Source organism: Salvelinus sp. IW2-2015, linkage group LG28 (assembly GCF_002910315.2).
Source record: "Salvelinus sp. IW2-2015 linkage group LG28, ASM291031v2, whole genome shotgun sequence".
Taxonomy (NCBI): Eukaryota; Metazoa; Chordata; class Actinopteri; order Salmoniformes; family Salmonidae; genus Salvelinus; species Salvelinus sp. IW2-2015.
In genome coordinates this window covers 15,670,089-15,685,999 of record NC_036868.1, presented here as the reverse complement: position 1 = coordinate 15,685,999, position 15,911 = coordinate 15,670,089, and the positions used below count along the sequence as shown (strand labels likewise).

Below are 15,911 nucleotides of genomic sequence, written 5' to 3'. Positions count from 1 at the left end.
AGAAAGCTAAGGCTAAGCTTTTTCAAACAGAAATTTGCATCCTGTAGCACTAAAGTTTTGGGGACACTGTAAAGTCCATGGAGAATAAGAGCACCTCCTCCCAGCTGCCCACTGCACTGAGGCTAGGAAACACTGTCACCACCGATAAATCTACGATAATTTCAATAAGCAATTTTCTACAGCTGGCAGCTTTCCACGCTGGCTACCCTACCCCGGACAACAGCTCTGCACCCCCGCAGCAAACTTGCCCCCCCACTTAGATTATGTGGACAACTACAATACCTAGGTGTCTGGTTAGACTAAACTCTCCTTACAGACTCACATTAAGCATTCTAATACAAAATAAATCTAGAATCGGCTTCCTATTTCGCAACAAAGCCTCCTTCACTCAAAGCCTCCAAACTATCCCTCGTAAAACTGACTATCCTACCGATCCTTGACTTTGCGCGGTCATTTACAAAATAGCCTCCAAACACTCTACTCAGCAACTGGATGTAGTCTATCACAGTGCCATCCATGTTGTCACCCAAAGCCCCATATATACCTACCCACCACTGCACCTGTATAGCGCTCGTTGGCTGGCCAACGCTACATGAATCTTTGCCAAACCCACTGGTCTCCAGGTCATCTATAAGTCCTTGCTAGGTAAGCCCACCTTAATCTCAGCCTCACTGGTCAACCATAGCACACCCACCCGTAGCACACGCTCCAGTAAGGTTATATTTCACTGGTCATCCCCAAAGCCAACACCTCTTTTGGCTGCCTTCCAGTTCTCTGCTGCCATGACTGGAACGAATTGCAAAAATCACTGAAGCTTGGAGACTTATATCTCCCTCTCTAATCTCCTCTCTAACTCTAGCTGTCACGAGCAGCTTACCTTACGATCCATTACCTGTACACAGCCCAATCTGTATAATAGCACACCCAACTACTCATCCCCATGTTATTATTTATCTTTTTGCTTTTTGCACCCAGTATTCTCTACTTGCACATCATCATCTGCCACATCTATCACTCCAGTGGTTAATGCTAAATTGTAATTATTTCGCCTCTATGGCCTATTTATTGCCTTACCTCCCTAATATTTTACATTTGCACACATGTACATAGATTTTCTATGTGTTATTGACTGTACGTTTGTTTATGTGTAACTTGTTGTTGTTTTGTCGCACTGCTGTTTGCTTTATCTTGGCCAGGTCGCAGTTGTAAATGAGAACTTGTTCTCAACTGGCCTACCTGGTTAAATAAAGGTGAAATAAAAAATGTAATTTTAAAAATGGAGCCTTAACAGTTTTATCGGTCAGTTTCTTAACAGGTGCATGTTTATCAATAATTGGAAGAAGCAATTCATAAATTCATTAAGTACAGCATCTGGTGCTCCTCATTAATCACATCAAGACCAACAAATATTTGTTAACATCATCCATATAAGAGTCACAGCAAAATATTTAGTATGATCTCTTGTACACTATTTTAGGCCCAGCTGTTGAACTTGGCTTTCCTGGATATAGCCACTATATTGTGATCACTGCATCCAATGGGTACGGATACAGCTTTAGAACAAAGTTCTACAGTATTAGTAAAATGTGATCAATACATGTGGATGATCTTGTTCCTGTAGTGTTTGTAAACACCTTAGTAGGTTGATTAATAACCTGAACCAGATTACAGGCACTGGTTACAGTAAGAAGCTTCCTCTTGAGCGGACAGCTTGATGAAAACCAGTCAATATTCAGGTCCCCTATGACGTAAGTAGATGACGTAATGACGCCATGGAAAGTACTAAGCGCACACTTCCAACAACTCAACAAGTTCAAGACAAGCAGTCATTTGAAAGAGTAAGAACATTTCAGCGAGACAAAAAGGCTAAATCCATTAACGCCAAGATAATGGAATTCATTGCCATTGACAATCAACCGTCCTCTGTCGTGGATGATGTTGGCTTTCGACCGACTGGTCGAGCCCCGGTACACCACTATTTTTCAGATGTTGCCCTACCGGAGGTACACAGTACTGTTGAAACGTACATCTATGACTACTTGCTATGGGCATCACTGCTATTAGCTTCATGACTGACATTTGGACCAGCCGATGTCAGCCACATGACCAGACTGAGTCTGACAGGACAGTGGGTCGACGAGGATTTCATACTGAGGAAAGCCGTATTGCATGCTCAAGAATGTGCTGGTTCTCATACCGCTGCTGCCATTTCAATGGCATTTGAGAACATGTTTGAAACTTGGAAACATGAACACACTCCTGGCTCCATTCGAACAACTGACTCGAGAAATAAGCTAATCAACTGCTCTGCACAGACGTGATACCCTCTGTCATGGCATTGAAACGCCTGTTCAACAAAAACTGTCGACACAGACCGTGGGGTAAAACTTACAAAAGTACTCGAGGCTGTGAACAAGCGATTTGGTGGCATTCTCCTTCCTGAGCCTCTTTACTGTGTCGCCACCATGCTCGATGCTAGGTACAAGGACTGCTACTCTGATGCAGACAAGAAACAGGGTTTATGTGAAATGTTACATACACAAGCTGGACAAGATGGAAACGACACAATGACAGTGCGCCACCGAGGAAGAGAGGCCACGGACAGACAGAGCTGAAACTTCACTGCTTGACATGTGATGATGAATCCTAGTTGAGAATGAAAACGACCTGAACAAATGAACAACAGCACAGCAAGTAAATGAAGGAAATAGATTTTGATTATGTTTTACTAGTAATGGGGTCATACGTAAATGCCAACAAAATGACTTTTGGGTCAGTGTGGTGTGTGTGTGTGTGCGGTGTGTGTAACCTTTATTTAACTCGGCAAGTAGTTAAGAACAAATTCTTATTTACAATAACGGCCTACCCCGGCCAAACCCGGACAACACTGGGCCAATTGTGCGCCGCCCTATGGGACTCTCAATCACGGCCAGATGTGATACAGCCTGGATTTGAACAGGGACTGTAGTGACGCCTCTTGCACTGAGATGCAGTGCCTTAGTTTGCCTGTGTCCCTGTGTGTGTGTGTGGGTGTGTGTGTGTGTGTGTGTGGTTGTGTGTGTGTGTGTGTGTGTGTGTGTGTGTGTGTGTGTGTGTGTGTGTGTGTGTGTGTGTGTGATGTGTGTTGTGTGGTGTGTGTTGAACTATTTAACTGTACTAGAATGCTTAAAAGGCCGCTAAAATGTTAGATCGGTATCGGTATCTGGGTTTTTTTGTCAAGGAAAATATCGGATATCGGTATCGGCAAAAATGTCATATCGGTGCATCCCTACTTTAGATGTGCCGAGTGAACCTGCAACCAACAACACTTCAATAACACTTGACATAAGATCTTCTCTAAGCATTACAGGGATATGGCTCTGAATATATACAGCAACACCTCCCCATAAGAAATCTATGTCTCTTCTATAGATGTTATATCTTGTATTGCTACTGATGTATCATCAAATTATTTATCTAAGTGGAGCTCAGAAATGCTAATTATATGAATGTTATCTGATGTTAGCAAGTTATTGATTTCCATGAACCTTATTTCTAAGGCTACAGTGGCTTGCGAAAGTATTCACCCGCTTGGCATTTTTCCTATTTTCTTACAACCTGGAATTAAAATAGATTTTTGGGGGGTTGTATCATTTGATTTACACAACATGCCTACCACTTTGAAGATGCAAAATATTTTTCTTGTGAAACAAACAAAAATAAACAAAAAACTGAAAACTTGAGTGTGCAAACTATTCACCCCCCAAAGCCAATACTTTGTAGAGCCACCTTTTGCAGCAATTACAGCTGCAAGTCTCTTGGGGTATATATTTTCTCTTGATGGCCAAAAAGCTACATTTTAGTCTCATCTGATCAGAGTACCTTCTTCCATATGTTTGGGAAGTCTCCCACATGCCTTTTGGCAAACACCAAACATGTTTGCTTATTTTTTTTCTGGACATTCTTCTCGTAAAGCCCAGCTTTGTGGAGTTGTACGGCTTAAAGTGGTCCTATAGACAGATACTCCAATCTCCACTGTGGAGCTTTGCAGCTCCTTCATGGTTATTTTAGTCTCTTTGTTGCCTCTGATTAATGCCCTCCTTTCCTGGTCCGTGAGTTTTGGTGGCGCGGCCCTCTCTTGGCAGGTTTGTTGTGGTGCCATATTCTTTCAATGTTTTAATAATGGATTTAATGGTGCTCCATGGGATGTTCAAAGTTTCGGATATTTTTTATAACCCAACCCTGATCTGTTCTTCCCACAACTTTGTCCCTGGCCTGTTGGAGAGCTCCTTGGTTAGTGGTGTTGCAGACTCTGGGGCCTTTCAGAACAGATGTGTATATATATATACTGAGATCCATGTGACAGATCATGTGACACTTAGATTGCACACAGGTGGACTTTCTTAACAAATGATGTGACTTCTGAAGGGTAATTGATTGCCACCAGATCTTATTTAGGGGCTTCATAGCAAAGGGGGTAATACATATACATTCACCACTTTTCAGTTTTGCATTTTTTTGCATTTTTGAAACAAGTATTTTTTCATTTCACTATTTTGTGTAGGTCCATTACATGAAATCCAAATAAAAATCAATTAAATTGCATGTTGTAATGAACAAAATAGGAAAAACGCCAAGGGGGGTGAATGTGAATACTTTGCAAGGCACTGTATCTTAAATATAGGCTATTTTCAGCCCTTTCCTGGTTAGCTTATCCAGAGAGACATAAATATTGAAAAGAGCAAACAAAGCAAGAGGAAAAAAATATACATTCCGTTGTCCATTAATCAATTGGTGTGTGTGTATGTGTGTGTGCTGCGGGGTTGAAGCTACGAACCCATAGGCTTGGCTCTCTCATCCCCTCCAGGCTTCTGGGAAGGAGGATGAGACAATGAGCCTGTCATAGCGGATGTAAGCAATGACCCCACTCGCTCTGGCAGCTTTCATGGCTGGGATCAGTTCTTCCTCTTTCTGGCGCACAGCTTCAGGATAGTCCTCATGAGTAAGATAGATTATACTTCCTCTCAAGTTCTTGGCTCTTTCCAGAACAGTTACCTGTGCCTTGAACATCAGGAACTTGACCACTATCGCCTGGGCTTGTCACCTGGCCGTGGTGGGTTTTACAGTCCTGTGGGCGCACTCCACCTCAAACTTCCTGTGGTCCATCAGTCTCCATATCAGCTGTGGAGATTCTGCAATTCCGTCCACAACATGTTGTTCTACTTGTGATTGTCCCTTGAGAGTCTGATTCATCCATCATTGTTATCATAGATTCACACAGAACTGATGTACTCTCTCAATGACTTACAGATTGCTGTCATCGAGCTGACCTCGGGAGAATGGAAAACTGTTATTCAGGTCCGGGACCTCTCTGGTCAGGTCGTCCATTCTTTTATCAGTTGAACAACCAGTATTTGGTAAAAACATTTGAAGCTACAGTTGAAGTCGGAAGTTTACATAACCTTAGCCAAATACATTTAAACTCAGTTTTTCACAATTCCTGACATTTATTCCAAAGTAAAAATTCCCTGTCTTAGGTCAGTTTAGGATCACCACTTTATTTTAAGAATGTGAAATGTCAGAATAATAGTAGAGAGAATTATTTCTTTCAGCTTTTATTTCTTTCATCACATTCACCGTGGGTCAGAAGTTTACATACACTGAATTAGTATTTGGTAGCATTGCCTTTAAATTGTTTAACTTGGGTCAAACGTTTCGGGTAGCCTTCCACCAAGCTCCACAATAAGTTGGGTGAATTTTGGCCCATTCCTCCTGACAGAGCGTGTGTCAGGTTGTAGGCCTCCTTGCTCACACACACTTTTTCAGTTCTGCCAACAAATTTTCTATAGGATTGAGATCAGGGCTTTGTGATAGCCACTACAATTACCTTGACTTTGTTTGTCCTTAAGCCATTTTGCCACAACTTTGGAAGTATGCTTGGGGTCATTGTCCATTTGGAAGACCCATTTGCAACCAAGCTTTAACTTCCTGACTGATGTCTTGAGATGTTGCTTCAATATATCCACATAATTTCCTGCCTCATGATGACAATCTGTTTGTGAAGTGCACCAGTCCCTCCTACAGCAAAGCACACTCACAACATGATGCTTCCACCCACGTGCTTCACGGTTGGGATGGTGTTCTTCGGCATGCAAGCCTCCCCCTTTTCAAGTTTTATTGGGTGCACACACACAGACAAGCACACTTGTATTGATTGATTTGGCCAACATTACTGTACTAGAATCAGACCTCTTGGCCCAAGGGATGCCGCTGCTATACCTCAGATACATAGACATTCCTAATATGTCACAGAACTTCGAGGTATATCCACTTCTCCATCTTCCATCTAACATTAATGATTGACATGATATTTGGACATCAACATTAAGCAAAAGGTTTATGGATATTTGTGTTGAATTGATAAACCAGTGACTGCTGCTGTTAGATGGAAAAAGTGCAGCCAGAGGGAGATTTTTTTAATTAATTTAACCAGGCAAGTCAGTTAAGAACAAATTCTTATTTACAATGACAGCCTAGGAACGTGGGTAAACTGCTTTGTCAGGGGCAGAATGACAGATTTTAACTTGTCAGCTCGGGGATTCGATTAGCAACCTTTCGGTGACTGCCAGGTCATTATTAACCAGATAATTACAAAGACTCTGTATAATTCAGCTTCTGCTCAATGAAATGCCCCCAATTCATGAGTAGAAAATCCTTGAGTTTGCCTCGTCATACTGAACGCAGGCTCCCTCTTGAGGCATGTATTCTACTGTAGAAAAATGTTCTGAGATCTGCTGCTTTGAATTTTGAAACGTCTGCCTTGTACTTACCTTCTGTCTCTGTTTCTCTCGCTCTCTTCTCACTCACTCACTCTGTATACAGAGAGAAGTTTGAGCTGCATGCGGGAACAGAGTCCACTCCCAGCGTCGTAGTCCACGTGTGCGATAGCGACACAGAGGAGGAGGAAGAGGAACCAAAAGAATTGCCCAAACCAAAAAATCATCCAGACCCGGCGCCCTGACCTTCCTGTGTCCAACTGAACTCTGTCCCCCTGCCACTTCCTGCCGTAACATCCTCGTGTGGAGGAAGGAGAATTTGACCCCCCATCTCTCACAGGAACATTCCCCATGTTCTGCCTTCCCGCCTTAAGGCTGTCCGCCCTGGGCCAGAGGGGGAGTGATCTCTGTTCCTCGTCCTCGCCGATCATACAGCCGTTGATGTGCTACATGTTGTGATCACAGAGTTTGTTTCCGTCCACTATCATTTTCACTTTTCTAGTTGCAGCCACCAATGCCCTCAGTGATTGGTTCCTCTCTTTATGATTCTGTTGATGTAATGTCACACAGTTAGCGTGATGGGGCAGCACCTTGCTTTGAGCTCTTAGCGGTTGTGGTGCATGCCAGTTTAAAGAAGCCCATAGGTCGCCTTTATGGACTGTTGCTGGACGGTTGTTAGCTTTGCTCTCGCACCACTGCGTATGTACCACAAGCACTAATGAATGAATAAGCACTTCTCTGCATCAGGGCATGTTAGCACTGAGGTGGTGAGGGACTGGCGCTGCATGAATTGAAGTAACCCTAAGGAATATTATAAATACTTAATACTTAAAGTTGTCAGAGGTTGTTCCTCATGTTGTCAGTGCTGTTTGTCGACCATGGGAATTTTTTTATCTTGCCAATGCATGCACTGGTCTGAAACCAGTTTGTGTAAAAAAATGGAGCCTTAACAGTTTTATCGGTCAGTTTCTTAACAGGTGCATGTTTATCAATAATTGGAAGAAGCAATTTCATAAATTCATTAAGTACAGCATCTGGTGCTCCTCATTAATCACATCAGACCAACAAATATTGTTAACATCATCCATATAAGAGTCACAGCAAAATATTTAGTATGATCTCTTGTACACTATTTTAGGCCCAGCTGTTYGAACTTTGGCTTTCCTGGATATAGCCACTATATTGTGATCACTGCATCCAATGGGTACGGATACAGCTTTAGAACAAAGTTCTACAGTATTAGTAAAATGTGATCAATACATGTGGATGATCTTGTTCCTGTAGTGTTTGTAAACACCTTAGTAGGTTGATTAATAACCTGAACCAGATTACAGGCACTGGTTACAGTAAGAAGCTTCCTCTTGAGCGGACAGCTTGATGAAAACCAGTCAATATTCAGGTCCCCTATGACGTAAGTAGATGACGTAATGACGCCATGGAAAGTACTAAGCGCACACTTCCAACAACTCAACAAGTTCAAGACAAGCAGTCATTTGAAAGAGTAAGAACATTTCAGCGAGACAAAAAGGCTAAATCCATTAACGCCAAGATAATGGAATTCATTGCCATTGACAATCAACCGTCCTCTGTCGTGGATGATGTTGGCTTTCGCCGACTGGTCGAGCCCCGGTACACACTATTTTTCAGATGTTGCCCTACCGGAGGTACACAGTACTGTTGAAACGTACATCTATGAGCTACTTGCTATGGGCATCACTGCTATTAGCTTCATGACTGACATTTGGACCAGCCGATGTCAGCCACATGAGCATACTGAGTCTGACAGGACAGTGGGTCGACGAGGATTTCATACTGAGGAAAGCCGTATTGCATGCTCAAGAATGTGCTGGTTCTCATACCGCTGCTGCCATTTCAATGGCATTTGAGAACATGTTTGAAACTTGGAAACATGAACACACTCCTGGCTCCATTCGAACAACTGACTCGAGAAATAAGCTAATCAACTGCTTCTGCAGCAGACGTGATACCCTCTGTCATGGCATTGAAACGCCTGTTCAACAAAACTGTCGACACAGACCGTGGGGTTAAAACTTACAAAAGTACTCGAGGCTGTGAACAAGCGATTTGGTGGCATTCTCCTTCTCTGAGCCTCTTTACTGTGTCGCCACCATGCTCGATGCTAGGTACAAGGACTGCTACTCTGATGCAGACAAGAAACAGGGTTTATGTGAAATGTTACATACACAGCTGGACAAGATGGAAACGGACACAATGACAGTGCGCACCGAGGAAGAGAGGCCACGGACAGACAGAGCTGAAACTTCACTGCTTGACATGTATGATGAAATCCTAGTTCGAGAATAACGACGAGTTGCTGAACAAATGAAACAACAGCACAGCAAGTAAATGAAGGAAATAGATTTTGATTATGTTTTACTAGTAATGGGGTCATACGTAAATGCCAACAAAATGACTTTTGGGTCAGTGTGGTGTGTGTGTGTGTGCGGTGTGTGTAACCTTTATTTAACTCGGCAAGTAGTTAAGAACAAATTCTTATTTACAATAACGGCCTACCCCGGCCAAACCCGGACAACACTGGGCCAATTGTGCGCCGCCCTATGGGACTCTCAATCACGGCCAGATGTGATACAGCCTGGATTTGAACAGGGACTGTAGTGACGCCTCTTGCACTGAGATGCAGTGCCTTAGTTTGCTGTGTCCCTGTGTGTTGTGTGTGTGTGTGTGTGTGTGTGTGTGTGTGTGTGTGTGTGTGTGTGTGTGAACTATTTAACTGTACTAGAATGCTTAAAAGGCCGCTAAAATGTTAGTATCGGTTATCGGTATCTGGGTTTTTTTTGTCAAGGAAAATATCGGATATCGGTATCGGGCAAAAATGTCATATCGGTGCATCCCTACTTTAGATGTGCCGAGTGAACCTGCAACCACAACACTTCAATAACACTTGACATAAGATCTTCTCTAAGCATTACAGGGATATGGCTCTGAATATATACAGCAACACCTCCCCCATAAGAATCTATGTCTCTTCTATAGATGTTATATCCTTGTATTGCTACTGATGTATCATCAAATTATTTATCTAAGTGAGTCTCAGAAATGGCTAATATATGAATGTTATCTGATGTTAGCAAGTTATTGATTTCATGAACCTTATTTCTAAGGCTACAGTGGCTTGCGAAAGTATTCACCCGCTTGGCATTTTTCCTATTTTCTTACAACCTGGAATTAAAATAGATTTTTGGGGGGTTTGTATCATTTGATTTACACAACATGCCTACCACTTTGAAGATGCAAAATATTTTTTCTTGTGAAACAAACAAGAAATAACAAAAAACTGAAAACTTGAGTGTGCATAACTATTCACCCCCCCAAAGCCAATACTTTGTAGAGCCACCTTTTGCAGCAATTACAGCTGCAAGTCTCTTGGGGTATATATTTTCCTTGATGGCCAAAAAGCTACATTTTAGTCTCATCTGATCAGAGTACCTTCTTCCATATGTTTGGGAAGTCTCCCACATGCCTTTTGGCAAACACCAAACATGTTTGCTTATTTTTTTCTGGACATTCTTCCGTAAAGCCCAGCTTTGTGGAGTGTACGGCTTAAAGTGGTCCTATAGACAGATACTCCAATCTCCACTGTGGAGCTTTGCAGCTCCTTCATGGTTATTTTTAGTCTCTTTGTTGCCTCTGATTAATGCCCTCCTTTCCTGGTCCGTGAGTTTTGGTGGGCGGCCCTCTCTTGGCAGGTTTGTTGTGGTGCCATATTCTTTCAATGTTTTAATAATGGATTTAATGGTGCTCCATGGGATGTTCAAAGTTTCGGATATTTTTTTATAACCCAACCCTGATCTGTTCTTCTCCACAACTTTGTCCCTGGCCTGTTTGGAGAGCTCCTTGGTTAGTGGTGTTGCAGACTCTGGGGCCTTTCAGAACAGATGTGTATATATATATACTGAGATCATGTGACAGATCATGTGACACTTAGATTGCACACAGGTGGACTTTCTTTAACAAATGATGTGACTTCTGAAGGTAATTGATTGCACCAGATCTTATTTAGGGGCTTCATAGCAAAGGGGGTGAATACATATACATTCACCACTTTTCAGTTTTGCATTTTTTTGCATTTTTGGAAACAAGTTATTTTTTTCATTTCACTATTTTGTGTAGGTCCATTACATGAAATCCAAATAAAAATCAATTTAAATTGCATGTTGTAATGCAACAAAATAGGAAAAACGCCAAGGGGGGTGAATGTGAATACTTTTGCAAGGCACTGTATCTTAAATATAGGCTATTTTCAGCCCTTTCCTGGTTAGCTTATCAGAGAGACATAATATTGAAAAGAGCAGACAAAGCAAGAGGAAAAAAATATACATTCCGTTGTCCATTAATCAATTGGTGTGTGTGTATGTGTGTGTGCTGCGGGGTTGAAGCTACGAACCCATAGGCTTGGCTCTCTCATCCCCTCCAGGCTTCTGGGAAGGAGGATGGACAATGAGCCTGTCATAGCGGATGTAAGCAATGACCCCACTCGCTCTGGCAGCTTTCATGGCTGGGATCAGTTCTTTCCTCTTCTGGCGCACAGCTTCAGGATAGTCCTCATTGAGTAAGATAGATATACTTCCTCTCAAGTTCTTGGCTCTTTCCAGAACAGTTACCTTGTCCTTGAACATCAGGAACTTGACCACTATCGGCCTGGGCTTGTCACCTGGGCCGGTGGTGGGTTTTACAGTCCTGTGGGCGCACTCCACCTCAAACTTCCTGTGGTCCATCAGTCTCCATCATGTGGAGATTCTGCAATTCCGTCCACAACCATGTTGTTCTACCTTGATTGTCCCTTGAGAGTCTGATTCATCCATCATTGTTATCATAGATTCACACAGAACTGATGTCCTCTCTCAATGACTTACAGATTGCTGTCATCGAGCTGACCCTGGGAGAATGGAAAACTGTTATTCAGGTCCGGGACCTCTCTGGTCAGGTCGTCCATTCTTTTATCAGTTGAATCAACCAGTATTTGGTTAAAACATTTGAAGCTACAGTTGAAGTCGGAAGTTTACATACACCTTAGCCAAATACATTTAAACTCAGTTTTTCACAATTCCTGACATTTATTCCAAGTAAAAATTCCCTGTCTTAGGTCAGTTAGGATCACCACTTTATTTTAAGAATGTGAAATGTCAGAATAATAGTAGAGAGAATTATTTCTTTCAGCTTTTATTTCTTTCATCACATTCACCGTGGGTCAGAAGTTTACATACACTGAATTAGTATTTGGTAGCATTGCCTTTAAATTGTTTAACTTGGGTCAAACGTTTCGGGTAGCCTTCCACAAGCTTCCCACAATAAGTTGGGTGAATTTTGGCCCATTCCTCCTGACAGAGCTGGTGTCAGGTTTGTAGGCCTCCTTGCTCACACACACTTTTTCAGTTCTGCCAACAAATTTTCTATAGGATTGAGATCAGGGCTTTGTGATAGCCACTACAATACCTTGACTTTGTTGTCCTTAAGCCATTTTGCCACAACTTTGGAAGTATGCTTGGGGTCATTGTCCATTTGGAAGACCCATTTGCAACCAAGCTTTAACTTCCTGACTGATGTCTTGAGATGTTGCTTCAATATATCCACATAATTTTCCTGCCTCATGATGACATCTGTTTTGTGAAGTGCACCAGTCCCTCCTACAGCAAAGCACACTCACAACATGATGCTGCCACCCACGTGCTTCACGGTTGGGATGGTGTTCTTCGGCATGCAAGCCTCCCCCTTTTTCAAGTTTTATTGGGTGCACACACACAGACAAGCACACTTGTATTGATTGATTTGGCCAACATTACTGTACTAGAATCAGACCTCTTGGCCCAAGGGATGCCGCTGCTATACCTCAGATACATAGACATTCCTAATATGTCACAGAACTTCGAGGTATATCCACTTCTCCATCTTTCCATCTAACATTAATGATTGACATGATATTTGGACATCAACATTAAGCAAAAGGTTTATGGATATTTGTGTTGAATTGATAAACCAGTGACTGCTGCTGTTAGATGGAAAAAGTGCAGCCAGAGGGAGATTTTTTTAATTAATTTAACCAGGCAAGTCAGTTAAGAACAAATTCTTATTTACAATGACAGCCTAGGAACAGTGGGTTAACTGCTTTGTTCAGGGGCAGAATGACAGATTTTTAACTTGTCAGCTCGGGGATTCGATCTAGCAACCTTTCGGTGACTGGCCAGGTCATTATAACCAGATAATTACAAAGACTCTGTATATTCAGCTTCTGCTCAATGAAATGCCCCCAATTCATGAGTAGAAAATCCTAGAGTTTGCCTCGTCATACTGAACGAGGGCTCCCTCTTGAGGTCATGTATTCTACTGTAGAAAAATGTTCTGAGATCTGCTGCTTTGAATTTTGAAACGTCTGCCTTGTACTTACCTTCTGTCTCTGTTTCTCTCGCTCTCTTCTCACTCACTCACTCTGTATACAGGAGAGAAGTTTGAGCTGCATGCGGGAACAGAGTCCACTCCCAGCGTCGTAGTCCACGTGTGCGATAGCGACACAGAGGAGGAGGAAGAGGAACCAAAGAATTGCCCCAAACCAAAAATCATCCAGACCCGGCGCCCTGACCTTCCTGTGTCCAACTGAACTCTGTCCCCCTGCCACTTCCTGCCGTAACATCCTCGTGTGGAGGAAGGAGAATTTGACCCCCCCATCTCTCACAGGAACATTCCCCATGTTCTGCCTTCCCGCCTTAAGGCTGTCCGCCTGGGCCAGAGGGGGAGTGATCTCTGTTCCTCGTCCTCGCCGACATACAGCCGTTGATGTGCTACATGTATGATCACAGAGTTTGTTTCCGTCCACTATCATTTTCACTTTTCTAGTTGCAGCCACCATGCCCTCAGTGATTGGTTCCTCTCTTTATGATTCTGTTGATGTAATGTCACACAGTTAGCAGTGATGGGGCAGCACCTTGCTTTGAGCTCTTAGCGGTTGTGGTGCATGCCAGTTTAAAGAAGCCCATAGGTCGCCTTTATGGACTGTTTGCTGGACGTGTGTTAGCTTTGCTCTCGCACCACTGCGTATGTACCACAAGCACTAATGATGAATAGCACTTCTCTCATCAGGGCATGTTAGCCACTGAGGTGGTGAGGGACTGGCGCTGCATGAATTGAAGTAACCCTAAGGAATATTATAAATACTTAATACTTAAAGTTGTCAGAGGTTGTTCCTCATGTTGTCAGTGCTGTTTGTCGACCATGGGATTTTTTTATCTTGCCAATGCATGCACTGGTCTGATACAGTTTGTGTATTTACTTTGCTCCGTTTGCTGTATGTAACTGTCAATGTGACCTCTCTCTCTTCTCTAACTTCTCTCTCTCCTCCCTGGTTGTTCTGGCTATCGGTGTTCTTCACAGAAAACAATGTTTAAACCTGTTACAAGCCATGCGCCTTCAAGTGAAAACATTATGTACAATGATATTTCTCAGATTTTTCCTCAATGTGAATTTTTCTGTGTCTATGTCTTGTCCCTGACAGTCTGTTTTAAAGAAAGAGGGGAAAAAAGTGAACTAAGAAAATAAACAGAATGGCCTTATAGCCACCTTTTCCTCATAGGGAAAAAATGGATAGCCAATCAGATGTCATCACGTGAAGACAGTCTATAAAGTGCATGGTTACATTTTTATAGAGATATTGTGTTGTTTGAGAACAGTGGTTCAGGCATGGGGTTTCCTTGCAGTCCTTGCAGTGTTTGTGTGCTTCTGTAGAGAGCGAGAAAGAAACATTTATTCAAACTCATAAGGAATAAGAAAATGCATCACAACGATCTTGTGAGGATGAAAAGAAAACAACTTATTATGTTACACAAAATGTTCCAAGTGCTATTACACAGTTTCTGTGAAAATGGTCAAGGGGAATGACACTCACTCACACAATCATTTTTGTTTCCCTTTTTGTGTTTTGTTGAGTTTTTCCTGTGTTGGTTCAATGAGTGTCTTGGTATGCCTGAATAACCTATAGGACTTAGAACAAGCTATGTACAAAATGCATTTAAAATGCCCTGTCTGTTTGTGGAGAACTGGCGTTGTGATCACTTTTGGTCCTTCCTGTTTTAGACACTACACCAACACTGAGATTCTACATTTTTTTGACACACTGATTCCACCCTGGTGCTTTTCTACACTCTAGCCACTCAGACTGTAACCTCACACTGTCTGTCATTTCAATCCCGATCTCTGATGATGATGATAAATCCAATGGTCTGATTTGATGACCCAGTTCAAAGTGTGCTGATTGATAATATGGTTTACTTCACCAAGCTCCAGTAGGTTGCGTTAAATGCCCTTTTCTTCTACCTGCAATATTTTCGCATCTGCTTATAATTGACGTTTAAAGCAGATCAAATGTTGTTGGTAATAATGAGCCACTATCCTTTTTGAAAGTCACAGACATCAAATGAAATTGAATATGGTCCCTATCTATTTCTAAAAACACCAGGTTTGATTCATGTAATATTTCTTTCTTTCAAATGGTTTGGGTAACAGTAGTCCTTCGTCCTTGTTTTGTTGGTTTTAAGACACTCTTCCCTCACTGCATTTATCTGATGGTTACCAACAACACAATAACATGCCCCTCTCCGAATTATGTACTACAGCCACCATTACAACCCAAAATGAGGTGACTTGTATACATGCAATGACTTTGTTTCTAGATGTTGGTGTTTTTCGCCTAGACCCCTGGTCTGTTGAATCTGCCCTATAAGCTTGTCCTGCAGTCATATCCTTAAACATAAACACAGTAAGAATTCTGCATGTTGTCAATATGTACCTGTATGTGACTCAAAATGTCCAGATATTTGTATTTTACAGATTTTTTTTTTTCATAATTTTTTWAAATCATATTATTCTCTGTTTTCTTCTGAGAGTCTGTTGGATTGGGAAGTAGTATCAGTGATGGGGGGAACCAATATCTGTATTGTGTAAAACTTGTGCAACACCTTCAATGTACTTGTCATTCTACATGTACAACCTGCCTGCATACACTAAGAATACATATCTGTATATATTAATCAATACTATTTTTACTGCATTTTTGTACAAATATTCATGGTAGCCATGTAAAAGTAGTTGACATGATTCTARGGTAGTATTAAAAGAGTTTGGTTTTAA

The 15,911-nt window shown here is 42.0% G+C and overlaps 1 protein-coding gene across 2 annotated transcripts in view; it reads left to right on the top strand.

Annotated features, from left to right (window-relative positions):
• Positions 1-15,911, top strand: part of LOC111954102 (calcipressin-2-like) — a 125,701-nt gene extending 109,790 nt beyond the window's left edge. For both annotated transcript variants that reach the window (XM_070435748.1, XM_070435749.1), the window contains one exon: positions 13,232-15,911. In XM_070435748.1, coding sequence (XP_070291849.1) covers positions 13,232-13,389 — 158 coding nt within the window. In that variant the 3' untranslated portion in view covers positions 13,390-15,911. The remainder of the gene's footprint in view (positions 1-13,231) is intronic.